General features: G+C 39.5%; 2 protein-coding genes across 8 annotated transcripts; one reads left to right on the forward strand and one right to left on the reverse strand.

Annotated features, from left to right (window-relative positions):
- Positions 1-1,077: 1,077 nt before the first annotated feature.
- LOC112278459 (ABC transporter G family member 31) lies at positions 1,078-13,059 on the forward strand. Of its 5 annotated transcripts, XM_090247850.1 has the most exons (21): positions 1,078-1,194; positions 1,888-2,085; positions 2,395-2,958; positions 3,376-3,821; positions 3,934-4,008; positions 4,137-4,245; positions 4,664-5,125; positions 5,274-5,472; positions 5,591-5,789; positions 6,223-6,540; positions 6,877-7,011; positions 7,481-7,735; positions 8,109-8,283; positions 8,489-8,871; positions 9,063-9,321; positions 9,555-9,766; positions 10,266-10,463; positions 10,803-10,952; positions 11,048-11,602; positions 11,804-11,977; positions 12,326-13,059. In XM_090247850.1, the coding sequence occupies exons 3-21, from the start codon at positions 2,442-2,444 to the stop codon at positions 12,761-12,763; spliced, it is 5,259 nt and encodes a 1,752-aa protein (XP_090103976.1). In that variant the 5' UTR covers positions 1,078-1,194; positions 1,888-2,085; positions 2,395-2,441; the 3' UTR covers positions 12,764-13,059. The 5 variants fall into 5 exon arrangements, with proteins under 5 accessions (XP_090103976.1, XP_024367765.1, XP_090103977.1 ...); XM_024511997.3 differs by lacking the exon at positions 1,078-1,194 and having other exon boundaries at positions 1,297-2,085; XM_073531883.2 differs by lacking the exon at positions 1,078-1,194 and having other exon boundaries at positions 3,412-3,821.
- Positions 13,060-14,887: 1,828 nt separating this feature from the next.
- On the reverse strand, positions 14,888-17,924 carry LOC141045037 (uncharacterized). 3 transcript variants are annotated; one of them, XM_073531991.2, is made up of 3 exons: positions 17,064-17,924; positions 15,858-15,942; positions 14,888-15,570 (listed from the first exon to the last, which is right to left on the reverse strand). In XM_073531991.2, the coding sequence occupies exons 1-3, from the start codon at positions 17,254-17,256 to the stop codon at positions 15,552-15,554; spliced, it is 297 nt and encodes a 98-aa protein (XP_073388092.1). In that variant the 5' UTR covers positions 17,257-17,924; the 3' UTR covers positions 14,888-15,551. The 3 variants fall into 3 exon arrangements, 2 of the variants coding, with proteins under 2 accessions (XP_073388092.1, XP_073388091.1); XM_073531990.2 differs by having other exon boundaries at positions 14,888-15,942; positions 17,064-17,264; positions 17,452-17,921; XR_016500838.1 differs by lacking the exon at positions 17,064-17,924 and adding an exon at positions 16,203-16,343 and having other exon boundaries at positions 14,888-15,942.
- Between the last annotated feature and the right edge of the window lie 331 nt (positions 17,925-18,255).

Genomic DNA, 18,255 nt, shown 5'->3' on the forward strand with positions numbered 1-18,255 from the left:
CATAAAATAAAATTTAAATGTTTTTTTAAAACGTTTTTTAAAAAATTATATTGCATCAACACACAACATAATTACCCAAAAAAGGGAAAAAAAACTTAAACACAAAAATTTAGAAAAAAATTTAAACGTTGTAACATATTTTATTGAAATAAAATATTGGGGTTTTAGTTTTATGACAAAAAATAATTCAACCTTAAAATAATAGTCTTCAAACTTTAGTAATGCATAAAAAAACCTTAGTTTTGAGTTATGGATATATATATATATATATATATATATATATAAATACATATATATAACTAATAATTATATATCTAAAGTAACTCAATCAAATCCTATTGTACTTTTTTTACCACAAATAATTATATTATTAAATCAATCTCATATAAGTATATAAAAGGCATATTTTAAAGCAAGATATACCTTACACATAATAAAATTTCGTTCTAAGAATAAATAAAACTATATAAAATTAAGATGATATGTTAGATAATTAACCAGTTTACTAATTATTTAATCTTGTAAAATTTTGTTTAATCTTATGACTTTTCAATTTTTTTAGAAATATAAGTTCTAATATTGCAATATTAGAGATAATATTAATATTAGAAAAAATATTTTCAATGAAATTCTTGCTAAATGTAAGATCAAATTCGTATTATGCATTGGAAGTTGGAAAAAGATCTAAGTTACAAACTTGTTTTGCAGCATTATAAGACATTTGTATATGGGTTCTGAGTTCCCAGCCCACCACCTTCCAAACTGCCCGCCCCCTGGTTCCCCTACGTTCCCTCCCTCAGTTCCCAGAATCTGATCGGCGGTGGACATTGCATGTGAGCGGCAGCTGTGATCCGACGGCCCACGATGCCGGAGCCAGTCGATTGAAAAAGGAGGTTTATGCGACACGATTCTACGAGGGAGGCCGTTGGCCTCGATGTCGCTGGCTCCCGTCCTCACGCCTGCGCTCGTGCCAGCCATTGGATGAGAACATCTCTGACGGAAGCGCAGAGATCGCGTTACTTCGGTGGTATCCTTTCGCTGTGCGTTTTGTCACGCCCGCCAGGTTGTCGCGAGTTTCGGCAAATCATGGATCCACAGTGGCTTGCTTTTGATGCTTTTTGTTGCTGCACGCGGATCGTCACGGAGAGGCTACAGAGAAAGCTGTATAAATGCGTGATGCGGGGAGGTCCAAAGGTGAATGCAGGGAGGTTGATGAACTATTCGCAGCGGTGGATGTGAAATGATTGTACAGTGAACTTGCGAGGAGCATGTTTCACGACTAGCAGGGCGGTAGTGTCAGGGTCATTGCCGCATTCTGTTGCAGACAGGTCGGGTGTGTGAGAGATTGAGCTTAGGGGCTTTTTTTTTTTTTTTTTTTTTTTTTTGGTTGATTTTTTTTAATTAAAAAGCTATATCGCATTAGCGAGCTTCTTCAGTTTCTAATTCGCGGCTCTCGGAAGTTCGGATTTGTGATGGAGTGCACCGGAATGAAGTGTGGTGCTATGGTCTCGTATTGTTAATTGATAACCGAGAGCGCCGCTAGAATGAAGTTGTGCTCTTATTGTTTTGTGGTTGAAGAGACCATGAGCGCAGTGAACTACGAAATTCCATGTTACGTCTTTGAATGAGGCTTACGCTCTCATCGCGCCTACTTTCTGCTAAGGAGTGGATCATAGTGCAGCCACAGCCCCTTCGTATTGCTGGATTGGTCGTCAAGACCTTATTTGAGGCAGAATAACATAGATAAAATTGTCATAATTGTTTTTTTTAAAGCTTGTGGCTCGATTCGTTTACTGATAAGTTGGTACGCGTGGTTAAGGGTTAGCTAAGTTCTAAGATAGGACTTTTGTTTTTTGGTTTTCAATTCCTAACTCTATTTTCTCTCAGGATTCCAATCTTAGGATTTGACGAAAGCTGTCCATGTATTGGAGATTGACTTTTTAAATAATCTGCTATCCATCATTGGGGGACAGTGCTGATAATGTTTCAAAAGCAAACAAGATGAGTTCAATCAAATTTATGTGATACCACTTTAGATTAGTTTCAATACTTGTGCGTGCCGAGACGAGGACTCCAATTTCACAGGTATGTTTCTCAAACCAAAAATTAGCACTTGCATGTGAGGGGAAGCATACACCTCAATATGTGGACCTTATGAGGTGGGCAGTTATGAGTTCGTTCTTGTAATTATTTGAAGGATTCAATTTGTGAAAACATTTTGCGAGTAATGTTAGTGCAAATCAATTTTTCTAATTAGTCCCTTCTCTCTCATTTACGCTTTTCAGCCTCTCCACCTTTTACTTCGATGACTTTGCATATCATTTGGCTAAGGTCGTCCTTAGGATACGTCGTCACGCTGCATTGACTTAACTACATATTAATTCTTGATGTAAGATTACTACAAGTCTGACTCATTGAAAGTGGAGGCACGAACAAACAGCATGGCTGATCTTGAAAGCTCTGATAGCACGCCAAAAGGTACAGGTGATGTTGATTCACGAGTCTCGCGACCAAGCTTGGACTCTGTAAGTGCTGTGGATGTGAAGCAGACAAGGACTAGTGCCAATCTTGGTAGAGCACCTTCAAACGGTGAAAGAGGGCAATCAACCGTTTATGATAATTCAGGTCCTACTATCCGGAGGCAAAAATCTCACAGTTCAGCTCGAATTCAACCATTGGCATCCACAAGGATGACAGATTATCAAGGTATTGACATTGGTGGCGTGTCATTCGATCCTCGGGACCTGCTGGAGGAGGGCTTGGGTGAATGGCAAGATCGTGCCAGGAGTCTATTAACCCTGAAGAGATCTTCAAGCATTGCATCAGCGAGAGCTAGTTACCGAGGACTTGGTCAAACACCTTCCCTCAGATTCGAAAGACAGCAGTCAGCCAGACCTTCTCATGACAGTTACGGAGAAACTGAAGAATCAACCCAAGGAGCAGTCCGGTACAGCACAGGTAGAATTTCAACATCCATATACTTTCAGTGAAGTTCAAAGAATTCTAATCTACCTATGTCTCACTCACAATCCTCACAATAATTTTCACAGTTACTCCGTTATTCATATATTCAGCATTTCTGGGGCTGTATGTCTCCAATTAATTACGTCAAAGGTTAATTAGGTAGTAAGTAGTGTTCAAGTTCTTGAAAAAAGAACTTGGTAACGCTGGAATGGGTTAAATTGCACTAAGTTTGAATGTAAGGAAAGTCGATCGTGCGGCATCCGCTTTTTTCTTTTTCCTTTGTTTTTGTTTTTTGTTTTTTTTGTTTTTTTGTTTTTTTTGTTTTTTTGTTTTGCCTGTGGTGATCCGCAATATTGCATCTGAAGTGTTTCATCAATTTGAATACAATGCATTTTTTGTTTGGTATGAAAGGCGATGAACGTGATGGAGATCGTTTTCAATTTTCAGAGCCATCTGATGATGGCACGTATGGAGGTCATGAGAGATTAGGTCTAGCAACTCCTGGGTTTGAAACTCCACCTGGGAGCAATTTCCTTGGAGCTGGTCTGCAGCATGAATCCCGCGCGAGTGATGGAGAAGGAAATTCTCAGAATCTGTCCCGAGATTTCTATGCGAATTTGGCAGATGCTCCTCAGGCATCTCTTATACATTTAGTGAGCTTATATCATCAGACCCTGGTGAGACATGGACTTGTGGAAGAGGCTCTGAGCATCTCAAGTGTGCTCGCTGGCCTTCAAAATCAAGAGGAATCCACAGAGAGAGAGCTGGAATTAAAGGGCATAGACTTGTTGTTAAAAGAAGGATTATTGAAGTATCTTTTATCGATTCATCCACATTTACCTCCACTACCTCGTCAGGTTGCTACCTAACTCTTTGCTGTCCTTTTTGAGTTGCAGGCGAGAAGGCTGCTCTATTTTTAATGACTTCTACTGGCAACTGTAACCCTGGGTCTATCCTTTTTCTGTGTAGGTTGTGAAGTTTCAAGGCTTGACGTACTCGGAGAAAGTTAAGATTGAGAAGGGCTATGAAACGATGTTTACCAAGGTAGCCCATCCTACAGTTTCCTGTGTAACTTAACATGGCCAAAGTCTCTGTCCTTTTTAAATTTGTTCCTCGAGCAATTTCAAATTCATTCATTTATTGCGTTAACTTTTGTTTATTTATATTTTCAGATCAAAAGCTTGCTTGGAGGTCCCTTTACTAGACTTCCTGTAGAGAATATGACGTTGCTTAAGGATGTGACTGGATATCTTATGCCCGGTACCCTTACACTTGTCGTAGGTATGTGTGCAACTTCCTGGCTCTTTCCCTAGCATCACCTTTTAATTTATGAGCTCTTGATAATGATGATGTTACTATGGTCTACACGAAGAAAGTACTGCTGTCATGTTCGAATAGCGGGTGTTGCAGTTGGTAGGTGCAGTATGTGAAGCTTGAGTGTGCACCGCCTTCTTGAAATGGCGGAGCCTCTGTCAAGTCACGATTGCCACTATTCTCAGAAACTTCCACGCTTGCTTGAAGTAGGAAAATGAGACTCTGTGCCTGCTAGAAGGAATCTGGTTCATCAAAACCCTAAACCTCATCCAGTTTCGCTCTCTTCAGATGACCTGTAAAATGTGCCGACCTCTCGAAATTGGCTCAAGATCTTTGTAAATCTCATTCAAGTTTCACGTTGATGTGTGTGCGCGATATGGATCAGGGCCTCCAGGGTCAGGAAAGCGCACCTTCCTTAATATTATTGGAGGTCGCTCAACGAATCCAGGTGGCTCGCTTAAAGGCACAGTAACCTACAATGGGATTGATGTTCATAATACACAATGTCGCCGCCTTGCTGCTGTTGTTCCTTCGGTGGATGTTCACCTACCTTCTCTTACTGTTCGAGAGACCCTTGAGTTTGCACGGGATTGCACTGCCTCCTTCAAGACTAAACATTACAGTGAGGAACTCAAAGTGATTATGGGTGAAGCTCTCAAGCACGGACAAGACCCTAAGCTGGAGATGAATTTAAGCATCTTAAGTTTAAAACGAGTTGCTGATCGACCTGTTGGAAGTCCAATGATGCCCTCTCTGACGGCGTCAGAACAACATCATCTGACAACTGCTGAGATGATTGCTGGGATTTATCCTGTCTATGTTTTTGATCAGTTGAACGCTGGTGGAGGTTGTATCTGAACAGAGCTTCCTAACTAACTTCAGCTTATCATGTTAATGGAATTTTTTTTCCTTCGCGCGCTTTTACTTTTTTAGTGCACTGGTGAAATTTGCTGATGATTCTGATTCGTTTCTACTGTTGGCTTCATTTTGAATAGTTTCGGAAGGTATGACCTTCGACTTGGTTTCAAGTGTTCGCATCTTTACAAGAGTACGTCAATGTTCTGTATTAGCGTCTACTCTACAACCATCCCAGGAGATTTTTGACCTTTTCGATCGAATTATTCTTCTGGATGGCGGTCAAGTCATGTTCCAAGGACCGCGTCAGGACGCTCTACCTTACTTTGAGAGTCTTGGGTAAGCTGACATTCGAACATGTACAGCTTACATTCGAGCCTGGTCGTTTAGCTTATGTTACATTATTCGTTGGTGTGCCTTCTTATAATCTAATCAAGATATCGCTCTCATGCGTTAGGTATCTCAAGCCTAAGCATCTTAGTACGAGCGAATTTTTATCGGATGTCACTACTCCAGAGGGTGTTCGTTATCTACAGCCTGGATTTACACGCTTGAACCGTGAAGACTTTGTGGCCAGCTTCCTCTTATCTCCAACATTCAGGGACATTCGACGAGTTGTTCACAGTGGTGATTCGGTTCAGGAGCATTGGGTACAGGTATCAGATAATCACAATTTCTTATGTTTTCTCTTCATCTTGTTCACGTGTTATGTCGTCTCCGTAGTTCTCTCAGCTTCTGACAGGCCCAAATTTTTAGTATCATACGTGACGTCATTGTTCTGTGGTCAGTTCAGAAATCTGTAAGATACAAAAACTGTATACAGTAGAGCCAAGTGAACAACCTTCAATATGCTAGTTAGACCAGCGATTAGTGAGGACTTGCATTGACTTTCTCAGAGAGTAAATTTTTTGCTAGGATTCAAATTAATTTTTCTACACCAAGCCATGAGTTTTATGTTCTTTTCTGATTATTTAATTGGATTTCAGAAGAGAAGAAGGGTTTTTACCAGTAAGTAGATATGGTTGGGAATTTCAATTTTGTTGGAACTCGTCATTAATGTTTGATCTACAACATAACATGAACGTGTAGGGTCACAAGCCTTTGGGACTTGGATTTACTGAAAGGCGGTCAAACAATACCAGTGGCTCAACGACAGCCATCTCTACTCTGGTGGCAGGAGTAATTGAGAAAGGGGGAAGTCTTGCAGAGATTACAATGGATCACACGTCCAGTGTGGCTCCTGGAGATGAAGTTGTTGCCGTTGGGGGCGCGGGGGGATTGCTCAAGTACTTCAAGTCTAACGATCGTAGAGCTAACAGCTCTTTAGAAGGGGGTCTCGCTGAGGCTATTGATGAGGTTGCAGAGCCAGTTCGGTTGCAGCTCGAGAGACCTTTGGATCTTGCGAAGGTACTACATTTTCTTCGTAATTTTTCTTTTTAAAATTTATTTCATGTTCTTTTTATTTTTAATTTTGTTCAAAAACTTTCTTCATGCTATTTCCCTTATTGAATTCTTCTCGAGGACACAAACCTGTACGGTTATATGTCACTTTGGTTTATTCGGTGTAAACCTAGCTAAGCTACACATTCGTTTTCAGGTTCATTGAAAATTCTCACTCTGTAATGAGCCTCATGTAAGGGTTATCCTGTATAGGCATCCCAGCTGCTAGATGTCTGTTGTTAAGTGACTTTTTCTTACACAACTTACGCTATTACGTAATGCAACGTTGTTTGGATATTGTAGGAGGCAAAGAATTGTCCCTATCAATTTCAGAATGAGTACCTCTTAAATTTTGTACCAGAAGTCAATCTTCTTCTTAAAAGGGAGATGAAAGTATTAATGCGTAACAGAATCGGGCTTCGACTACGGGTGGGACAGGTACTGTTGTCTTCATATCATGTTCAGGAGGTTCCTCTCTTTTCGATAATCGCATCCGAAACTACTTAAAGTGTGAGTAGCTAGAATTGAAATTTGAAAAATTGTAAAGAAAATGGATAAGCGCTTGAAGCACAAAAAGTGTGTGGTGATTTGTACGGTAAAGGGAGACACTTTGAATTTTTCTGAATATTACGTCATGTTCTTGCATAGCTCGGTGTCCAGTGATTTTATTTATCTAATTATTTAGTCTGGTTTATTCTGAAACTTTTCCTTTTCATAACTAGAATGAGAGTTGTGCCGTTGTAGCTTGATGTGTAGTTGCTCATACACATTACTTGGTGACAAAAAGAAGTCCAGGAGAACAAAAAATACCAGGATAGTGTGTGATAGTGCCCTTCTATTTCATAAGTTTCTCTTGTTTCACCAGAACAACGTTAACTTGCGCAGACGTGATTTTATGTGGTGGCAGGTTCTGATCATGAGTATATACACTGGAGTCGTTTTTTTCCGAGTACAAGATGATCCTAACCAACTCGTGATGAATTTGAAGAGAAGTGTTTTTTTCATCTCCTTATTGAATATCACTCTCATTAACTTAGGACAGCTTCCAGCACTGATGGAAGAGCGGGCAATTTACTACAAACAACAAGGAGCGCGTTTCTTTCGCCCCCAGTCTTTCCTTTTTTCAAAAATACTTGGGGCTCTGCCTATTTCTATGCTAGAGGTTTAAGCTCTTGAAAATTTTCATTTTCTCATTCCTTTTGACCCTGTTTCTTCAAATTTCTTTGATTGTTCCAAGTCTTGATAGGATTGTTGCAAATATATGTATATGTAGATGTGACATGAAAACAATTTTTGCAAGGCCAATATTTTTCATACCCTTTTTTCGCATGCTCTCAACTGTGTCATTACTCGGGCACTTTTTTGAGGCATGATAATCACATTGTGCTGTTAGCAATATTTTCTCTATGTAAGTTGATGGATGGGTTAGAGTTATCTCAGTATTATGGTAACAATTCTCAGTTCTAGTAAGTTCTCAGTTTGTCATCAACCATCACCTTGCAAAGACTTCAATCGTAAACTTTGTTTTATTTCAGGCAACCTTGTGGACACTCGTAGTATACTTCATGACTGATCTGTCTGTCAAAGACGGAGGTTGGCACTTTTGGGTGTACTATGTGATTTTAAGTTTGACTGCTATCAACGGAGCTTCCTTGGTTCGTTTTATGGCATATTTTGCTCCTGATCGTGATGCTGCAAACGCCATTATTGGTATGTACGGCTTTAAAGTATGTATTTCTCTTGAAGTTTTTCATGGTTATGGTGTAACATATCAGATATTTCAGGTTTGCTGACACTTCAAAGCAGCTGGTTTCACATGGTAGCTAGGACCTTGTCTCTTGATAACTTTCTAATATGAGTGCTATGGATCGAATCTTGCTATTCTAAACTAACACTATCATTCATGATGTTTCAGGTATCCTCGTAGCATTATTCATTGTTTTTGCTGGATTCTTGGTTCCTCGTTTCTTAGTTCCTAAATACTGGCTCTGGGCATACTACATCGACCCGCTACAATGGGCCACCTTGGCCTTAGTCCTCAATGAATATAACTCAAAAAGTTATAGCTTGTTGTGTAATGAAGTACCGAATCTTGCAAATATTCCCCAATGCATTGGTAGACCAACAGATACAGTAGGTCATGCCTATTTAGCTCGGGGACAATTCTACACAAGCAATAGTTGGATAGCTGTTGCTGTTGCTGTACTACTAGGGTGGATTGTGCTATGGAATATCGGAGCTTATTTCGCCATGGCTAAAAAGCGGCATCTTTCGCAAGCCCTTTCACCATACATGGAGGTGGACCCTAAACTCTTTGATTCTGTTTTTTAAGTCTGCTTATAGACCATATGTAAATTCTGTTCAAACATGGTTCTTCTCGAAGGACATCTTGGTTCCTTTCTCTTCTCAAATGTTTTTATTGACTCGAATGATGGACTTATTGACTAAGTAGCTTATCGACATTTCATTGAACATTTGTGATTGTTTAGAAGAGACTCTCTTGGAGGGAACAACATCAAGTCAAAACTAGAGACGAGGAGTGGGGACAAGGAGAGTCTAAGCTTTGTCTTGAGTCTATTCCCATCACATTATCCTGGCACGAGTTAAGTTATGAAATCATGATTCCTGCCATTGGTCGAACTCAAACCGTCCTCAACTACGTTTCCGGTTGGGGAAAGCCTGGAGAGATGGTTGCACTAGCAGGAGGATCTGGTGCTGGTAAAACAACGTTATTAAATTGCCTGGCAGGTACGTCGAAAATATCTAAGGGCCCACGATCAAAACAGCTCTAGAACCTTTTGTATTATATTGTATGTTAAAGCACTGAGCATTTGGGTTTTGGAATTTGTAGTTACCAGAAGCTTTAATTTAAGTTGATACATGTATAAGATCGTATAAGACATGTTGATTGCTATGTGTTCGTGCACAATTCGTCCTTTTTTTGTTTCCAGGTTGGATGTGATAAATTGGATGTGGTTCAGGCCGAAAGATATCTCCTGCACGCCTTGGAGGTCAAATTTTGGTGAATGGGTATACAAGAGTTCGGAAGACTTTTGCGCATGTGGAGGGTTATGTAGAAGATATCATGGCATATGCTCCATATATGACTGTCCGAGAAGGAATAGAGTTCAGTGCCGCCATGCGACTGAGCAAAAAAGTACAAGCTAAAGAACGGAAATTGTTAACCGACGAGGTAGGCATCATACCCGATTGATACCCACAGAAAATGATTTTACACTAAGTGTTTTTCCTGGGGAACACATGGAGAATATTCCATATATTTTGATACTTTCAAGATGTAAGTATCCAAAAAGTTGTGAAGCGCAAGCTTCTTGTTCTTTTTCTTTTTCTTCTTCTTCTTCTTCTGCTTCTTTTTTTTTTTTTTTTTTTTTTTTTTTCTTTTTAACGTAGCAGGTGCGAGGTTGTTTCGTAGTTGTCAATGCCCTTAGTTATCTGAAATTCGCAACAGACTTGCGCTCATCATCCGATTTCGAATTGTAAGACATCCATTGGCACAGGCTTATCTTCAAAAGTTTCTTTACCGCGTGTTTTCCACTATTCGGTAATCTACAGTTTTATGGAATCGTCGTTTTATGAACTGGTCAGGGTATTGTGGTCCAGGAAAGTTTGATAACCAGTGCCTTTTGTCTGTAATAGGAAAGTAGCTTGATGTATGGAGGTTCTGGATGCAGGTGATGAAACTAATGAAGATCGACCACATTTCGAACATGATACTTACGTTAGCGGGCAACGAGGAGGTTTCCAAAGAGCAGGCTGTGAGACTCGCAATTGCTATTGAACTCGCTGGAAATCCAAGTGTTCTATTTCTAGATGGACCTACAAGTGGACTTGACAGCCATGCTTCACGTCATATTATTGAGTGCCTCAAGGTTCCCCTCTCTGTTTTTCTTCATTCGCATCTCGACGTAGGGTTACTTTGAAATAGAATCGTTTCAAGCATTGTTTTGGAAACTGCAGAATTTTCGTTTTTAATAATTGGTACAATGTTCATTTTATATCGGTCACAAATGGATCAGTTTCTTCAGATTCCGAACTTTGCAAGGGTATTCAATTCAACAGGCACAAACCTAAGCTGTTTGTTACGCCATATGGTGTACTTGTTTCTGAATTTCAAATAACTTGTAGTTGTGCACGGTAAATTTAACTCTGTTGGATTCATAAATAAAAGTGTCGTGTATTTTATGAAGTATCTGGGTAAATGCTTGCAGACAATTGCGGACACTGGAAGGCTAGTGATTGTAAGCATACAACTGCTGAATCCGTGGCAGTTATCAGTCTTCAACAGCATCCAACTTTTGAAAAGAGGTGGCGAAACTGTATATTTTGGCTCACCCGGAGCAAATGGAGAGTCGCTTCTTGTAAGTTATCTGCCCCTTCGCTGAAAATGCTATGCCGAACTCGGTGATTATGTTTTATGAGTCTATACTTCTAACCTTTGCCTGAATTTTTGCAGAAATACTTTGAGGCCATTCCAGGCACTCCACGATGCTCACTAAATAAGAGCCCTATTACTTATGCCATTGATGTAATCGGTGATCGAGCTGCCGATCACAAGACTCCAAGGGATTATGCTTTCGAATATCGAGTAAGTGAATTAGCCCTTCGTAATCATATTCAGCTGCAAATCCTTCGCCGATCCAAAGGTGACAACGGGCCTGAATTGCTGGAATCTGGTTATCGTGCCCCTTATTTGGTGATGGCCTGGGAAATCATGCTGAAGATACAGCGAATGTACTGGCGCAACACGAGCTATAACTTTGGGAGAATGACGGGCGCTCTGGCATTGGCCCTTATTTTGGGTACAATTTATTTTAACATCAATCCTCATACAACAGTCAACATGAACGTGAAGAGTCAAAGTCTCTTTATTTTGTGTATATTGTTGGGCATCAGCAATGCACAGAACGTCATACCTCAGATATTGAGGATGACAGTCACGGTGGAAAGAGAACAGTTGACAAATCAGTTCAATGTTCTAATGTATAATGCGGGATGGACTTTGGGGGAGGTAATGTGCATTTCATGAAACTGGGCAGCTTGTGTCTGTTGCACTGTTGTGCGTCTAATTATCCTCTACGGTCTCTTTCGTGCTGCTTGTCTCTTACTAATCCTGACTAAGCAAATTCAGAGTCTATCTGAATTCAATTTATAGTGAAGCGTATAGTTTTATTGACGCTTCTTGATGATGATCTTTGTGCATGATTGGCAGGTACCATATTTGGCAGTGTCAACTATGATTGTCTGTTTCGTATTTTGCCTCATGGCTCAAATCGCAGTAGATTCAGCCGCTCACTTCTTTCGATTTTACTTCGTGCTCTTTGAATTCTGCCTGGCCATCACGTTCTTGGGGATATTTATATGTGTTATTAGTCCAATACCGCAGGTATGTTTTTATATCTCAATGTTTTTATGTGAATGAATCTTCATCTTTCTCACTTTGCGTCTATTCACAGCCTTTATTGTACACTAACTTGTTCCATAATAATTGGGCATCAGGAGCTGGTACTAGGGGTGATCAAATTTTTGTTAGCATGTATAGTGATTCCATTTTGCATGATGGAGTTGATTTCATGTTCGTTGTCGAATCTGTTAGATGTATGTGACCACAAAAAAAATGTCATCTACGATCACTCATATTTTAAAGAACTAGGTTTGCTCAAGTACTCTAAACGTACATGAAAAAAATGCCACTCATTTAATTATCAGTTAATTAGCTTTCGTGCATGTGCAGGTCGCTGCCACTCTCGTTCCCATAGTCATTGGTTTTTGGACTGCAACGGCAGGCTCTGTGGTTCCAAAAATGATGATCCTAAAGACTGTTATCTGGATATTCTGGACAAACCCGCTCCAGTGGGCGCTCAATGCCCTCACCAGCATCGCTTTTTTCTGTGACACCAACAAACCAGCCTGCTTGGATTCAGGTCGCAACTTGGCATGCCTGAATGACCCAACTGCCTGTCCACAATGCGACTGCAAGCGCTTAGACGACGCTCGCAATGCCTTCCTCTGGACCACTCTCAAGGTCAACCGAACCCTGGACCACAGTCGCGTCCCGATTGATATGCTAGTTCTTTTCCTGTACTGTGTTTTCTTTCGGGTGGCGACGGCATTGGCAATATCCTACTTCCAACGGAAACGGCTCCAAATGGCCAACAAAGCACACCATTGACGAAGGCTTGATTTGTAATCAGGTTCACATGGTAGCGTTGCAACCTTGATAGACGTATATGTGCCTCGGTGTTCAGCTTATTTAATATTCGACATCGTTAGTCTGCCATCGAGATGATAAGCGGTATTATATATTAGCTTACTTAGAGAAGAATTGAGGTTAGAGAATGACTTCTTACTCCTGAAGACCTTTTGACATGTACCATAATCACAATCTAGGCAAATCGGCTTTGCTATGTTTACTTGAACCCAGTACAGGTGGTAGTGCACGGAATAAAACCTGTTCCTACTTGATTATATGGAATGCCCTGCACAAGCTGGTTGTGGTTGCTTAGCATGGAGTGCTCCCTAGTTCACCCCACATCTCTAATCAGAGGCGTCAGATAATCTTAAATAATTGACTGGTTGAGGGTTTCAAATTGGTTAAATGCATTTCACGTTTGGTTTATCTTTTACGTCAAATTTAATTGGAATGCTTGCTTTGTGAATGTAGTCTGTACCATGCAGCACAACATGTAGTACTGTAGGTGTTGCTACACAAGGTCAAAGTAGATGCAAATCAAATTTTTATGTTCTTAGTCACCACAAACATGGATATGTATCTATAAGGTAAGTCACAAGAATAATTTAAATTTTGGATAATATTTTGGTTCTGTTCATCACATAAAAATATTTGGATTTTGAATGTTTTAATGTTCTAAAAATTACTTCGTTATGTCTTGGTTTGTAGATCAAATTGATATGCATGCTTAATTTCTTCTCGTTTATCACTACATATCTTAAAATCCTAAGTAAATAAGTATTGTTGATTAATAAACATCAAGAACTTATTTTCAAATACACTATATATATAAGAATCTACTTATATGTACAACATTCTTGTAATTTTTTTAACAAGATTTCACTAAGTTTGGAAAAAATAAATATGAATATATAACTAAAGATTATATGCATAATATGCATAATAACAAAACAAAATTTATTTTTCAATCTTATTAGCACTTTTCTTTATCAAATCAATCATTGCAATTAAATAGTATAATTAATTTTAATTTGGTTGTAAAATTATTTGATTTACATATATGAAAAATACTACTATATTTTAAAAGTAAAATTGATATTGATCATTTTAATTCAATTAATCCAATAAAATTTTAAAATAAAAAACCAATAATTTGAATACTTTTTATAAATGTCTTAGCTGGTTTGAGCTTAAATTTTTACGAAGGCCTTACATTATAAAAAATTATGCTATAAACATAATATACATGCGTGCTTGCATACGTACATATTTAAGTGTGAATGTTGCATGAATAAATTAGCTCTCTTTCCTTTCAATTAAGTTTTTTTTCACCAGAAGTGATTTTTTCAACACATAATGGTAGTAACAATCCTACACAAGGTAAAAAACTTCAATCCTTTTATTCATTTCTTCATAAGAAAAAGACAAAACAAAACAAAACAAAAAAACCATAAGCGTTTTTCAGAATCTGATCAATAGATTTGAGCATCAATCTACCACTCATGAAAATAAACTCACTATGTACTCATAAGTGCAAGCAATTCAAAACCCTAGTTTCTCAGCCATAGCTATTCTGGGAATCTTTGTAACTAGAGGGTTATAAAACATAAATCACTGCTTGCAAAACCTCATACAATTCATTGAAAATACACAAACAAACACATCTTTTTATGAATATGTCAAATTCATGTGTTTTCATTGAAGCTCAAATGAATGTAGCTTTTGTAAGGGATGTGAAAAGTGAAAATTTATATATCATGCATCAAATTTTCTGTGCATCATTTGCCCTAAAATTCAGTCTGAATTCTAATTTTTGGTTTCATAAACAATTAAGTTTCTTTTTTTTCTTTTTTTTCTTTTTTTTTTCTTTTCTAAGAGAATAAAATCTTTGTCATACTGGTCTATGCCCTCAAAAGCAATAATTGAGTAAATAAGTAAATCAGTCAATGAAATGAAGCCAACATTTTACAAGTACACAACAAAATTAACCAACTTTGGGAACGTAAAAACTTTGATATGAGTTTATGTAGTTAAAGACATCATTATTCTCATATAATTAGTTCTTCAGTGAATTAAATGAAAGAGTTGGCTCATAAAAATAAGAGAACAGGGTATAAATTGAAGTTGTTTTTAATGTAGAATACATACAAGGTGTAAACTATTCTATACTAGGTTCACCTCCACTCAAATTATTGGAAATTTGATTGTACAATCCAATTTACAAGAGGAGAAAAAAAATAAAATAAAACATATATACAAAAACGTGAGAATTCTGTAGGTTAGGTGAATTCGTAGACATGATTTATGACTGACAAGGCTAACAATCAAAACACTGTTCCTTAAAACTATGGCAACTCCAAAGTACTGAGGTATTACTGCTCATTTGAGTTTTGTTGGAGCGTTTTGTGGATTAAATATGTAAAGCCTCACCACTCAAGCAGATCCCCTGTTTTTCTGAATACATTGACCGTTTTTTGATGGCGAAGTCTGCAAAGTCGATACAATCCTCTTCTAACCTCCAACGGAGATCCGCAAGAAATACTCTAAAAACTAAAAATTAAAAACAGATCATTCAACAATGAAAAGGAGACAAACTTGATCCTGCAAAGTGAACAGAGCTACGTTTGAGTCAGTAGCTCACCCACAATAGTAGGTCGTTAGTGTCAACTGCCACCACAAGAGCTGGTATGTCGCATAAAAGGAGAATTTCACCAGATTCACATGCATGGAATCCTCCGAAACTAACGGACTCTCCGCATGAAGAAGCTTACGTCAACAGTCTCAGGCTGCAGAATATCGTGAGGTGTCTCGCATTCAAAATCAATTCATGATGCAGATTTAGTTGCAGGACACTTATCTGGAGAGCTGCATTCGTTTCCATTATAATAATGTGTTGAGGTGTGATAAGCAAGAAGTTTCTGACAGGGTTTGAGTGTGCCAGTGTCTTTCTGAATTGCAACTCGTTTCACAGATGGATTGGTGCAAACGGGCTGCAATACACAGTTAAAGTTGTATAGACAAAAAACAAATGGGTTCTTACTGTATGCTACTAATATATTGCATTGAAAAGTACCTGCCCAGTTTCTTCCTGTTGCTCAAAGAATGCGGCTTTCTGAAAGAGGGACTTGAGTTTGAACTGCGAACTGCATTAGTCACTTCTGCATAAAACACATGTAAAGAACATCAATTTTATGTCTGAGCGTGTACAGCAATTCCGTTCAAAAGCAGCGCTTCCAACGGTACCCATATTTGAAAATGAAAATGATGCAATATTTGCTTCGGTGAGCTGAATTCACGACGACAGCAAGACTTAGCGAAGACTTCTTACACCTAATCGACTGATGATCAACGAATGACAATGAGAAACCCAGTCAAAGAAACGCAGGGAAAAATAAGGGTCAAAAGGTCCACTTCGTACCCTCTCACAGCATTACCCAATGGCAATGAAGACCAGCCCGGTAAGACTAGCAACCCCATGGGATCGACAAATTCGTCGTCTGTAGAGAAGAGGCTCGAGAAAAAGTTGCTTCATAAGAAAGAAAACCTTCAGGAATTGAAGCACAGGTATGCTCTTATTTTCAAGGTGAACAAACATCGCAACGACCTACACAATGGACTGAACCTCGAGGACCATGTAGAGCTCTTGACCAAGAGCCAGGTGTACAAGCAGCAGGAAGTTGATGACACCGAGCGGAAGCACACTGAGGATTTGATGTTACTTATGAGCGCCTTAGAGAAATCCAGAGTTGATTTGGACTCGCAACAGGAAATAATTCAAATTCTCGCTAGGGACTTGCAGAAAATGAAATCCGTTCTCTTGTACTGCAAGGACGAATTGCTGCTCAGAGATGACAGGGTGAAGACCCTTGAAGAAGACCTAAAGAAAGCACAACATAATTCAAAGTCTCAGAGGATCAAATTTGAGAAGTCACCATCCAAAAGCCAAAGTATGGAACCCCTCTCTTTGGCAACCGATACAGGCAGGTAAACCTAATACTGATTAACGACTGAAAAGAATAAGTCCAACCACGCTTCCAAGTGGGGTCGTCAAACCCAGACAATAGTGGAGTTCCTTTCTTCTGCGACAGATTTGAAACACTTCGATATAAGGAGTGAGGCAATACTGTGAAGAATACATGCCAATTCCTTCCTTAGACTAAGCTTCTCAACAGAAAGTTTCTAAGTCCAATGCATCCTGTGCAGTTTCAGGTCCCAAGCAATGTATGGATTCATGGCAGAACGAGGCGAATGAGTTGCAGGAAAAGGTGGCAAAACTTACCCAGGAAGGAAAATTGTGGAAATTTGAGAAAGCACTGTTGGTATCCGCTCTCCATGCGGCCAAGATGGAGTTCAATCACAAGCAAACAAAGGTGAACGGTCTTCGTGAGAAGCTCCGACGAACGAAGAGCTTCACGACTAGCATGTGTGAAACGCCTCATTGTCACCGCATTGTGGAGAAAGAGCACCATCATTGTGCAGTCTGCAAAACAGAGACAAACAGTATAATAAAAAACAGTGATGAACAACACAACGATCACATCATTGTGTCACTAAGAGAAGAGTTGCGGAAGCAGATTCAAACGCAACATGAAATAGAAGAAAAACTTGCAAACACGGAATTGGAATCGAGGGAGCGCCTCAAGATGCTCGAGACAGCAGAAAGAGACCGAGCTGTCATTGCCCAGCAGCTGACACAGGAGCAGACGCGCGCACGCATGGAGAAAGATGACATGGAATATCAAACATCATTGCTGCATGGCAGTTTGCTCGAGTCATCCGCACGGCTGGAGCATGTAACGTCCCAACTCAGAGAATCCTGCCATCAGAAGGTATCGGCGGAGAAGACCCTAGAGAGCAGCTTAGTCACAACGCGAGAGGCAAGTATGGACGAACTGCTTGAGAATTCAGCCAGAGCATTGGAATTCAAATCTATGAAGCTCCTCCAAAGGTTGATGGCCACCAGGCTTCGGTGGGGCCACACGGTAGCAACGGATGGCCAGTTGCTCATTGAAAACTGAAACTAGATATTATTGTTTGCAGCCTATCTTGTCCAGAACAAAGTTCAACCTCCCGCCACCAACAGGGAAGACATCTTTCAAAAAGCCGTCAACCAATGAAGAGAATACAACCAAGTTGCCTCAGTTCCAAGACTCAAACGTCGCCCAACATTTTAGCTAGGGGGAATCGAACAAGTAGCGAGGATTAAATTTGTGCACACGTCTTTACATGATACAATCTACTGAATTAGGATACTCACCCACTGGGCCAGAAGGAACGAAGAAGAGCCCTTCACGAATATGCGGTTCCTCCACCCAGCCTAACCAAAGTAAAGGAGAACAAGAGTATGCTTTACAAGGGGACGCTCCAGAATTATCACATGCATCAAAAGAATGATACCTTGCAATCCAAAGGTGGTCAATCATGAACTAGCATCCTTCCAATGATAACCTGACCACGACATTGGATGTAAT

This window comes from Physcomitrium patens, chromosome 25 (assembly GCF_059467195.1).
Source record: "Physcomitrium patens ecotype Gransden chromosome 25, ASM5946719v1, whole genome shotgun sequence".
Lineage (NCBI taxonomy): Eukaryota > Viridiplantae > Streptophyta > Bryopsida > Funariales > Funariaceae > Physcomitrium > Physcomitrium patens.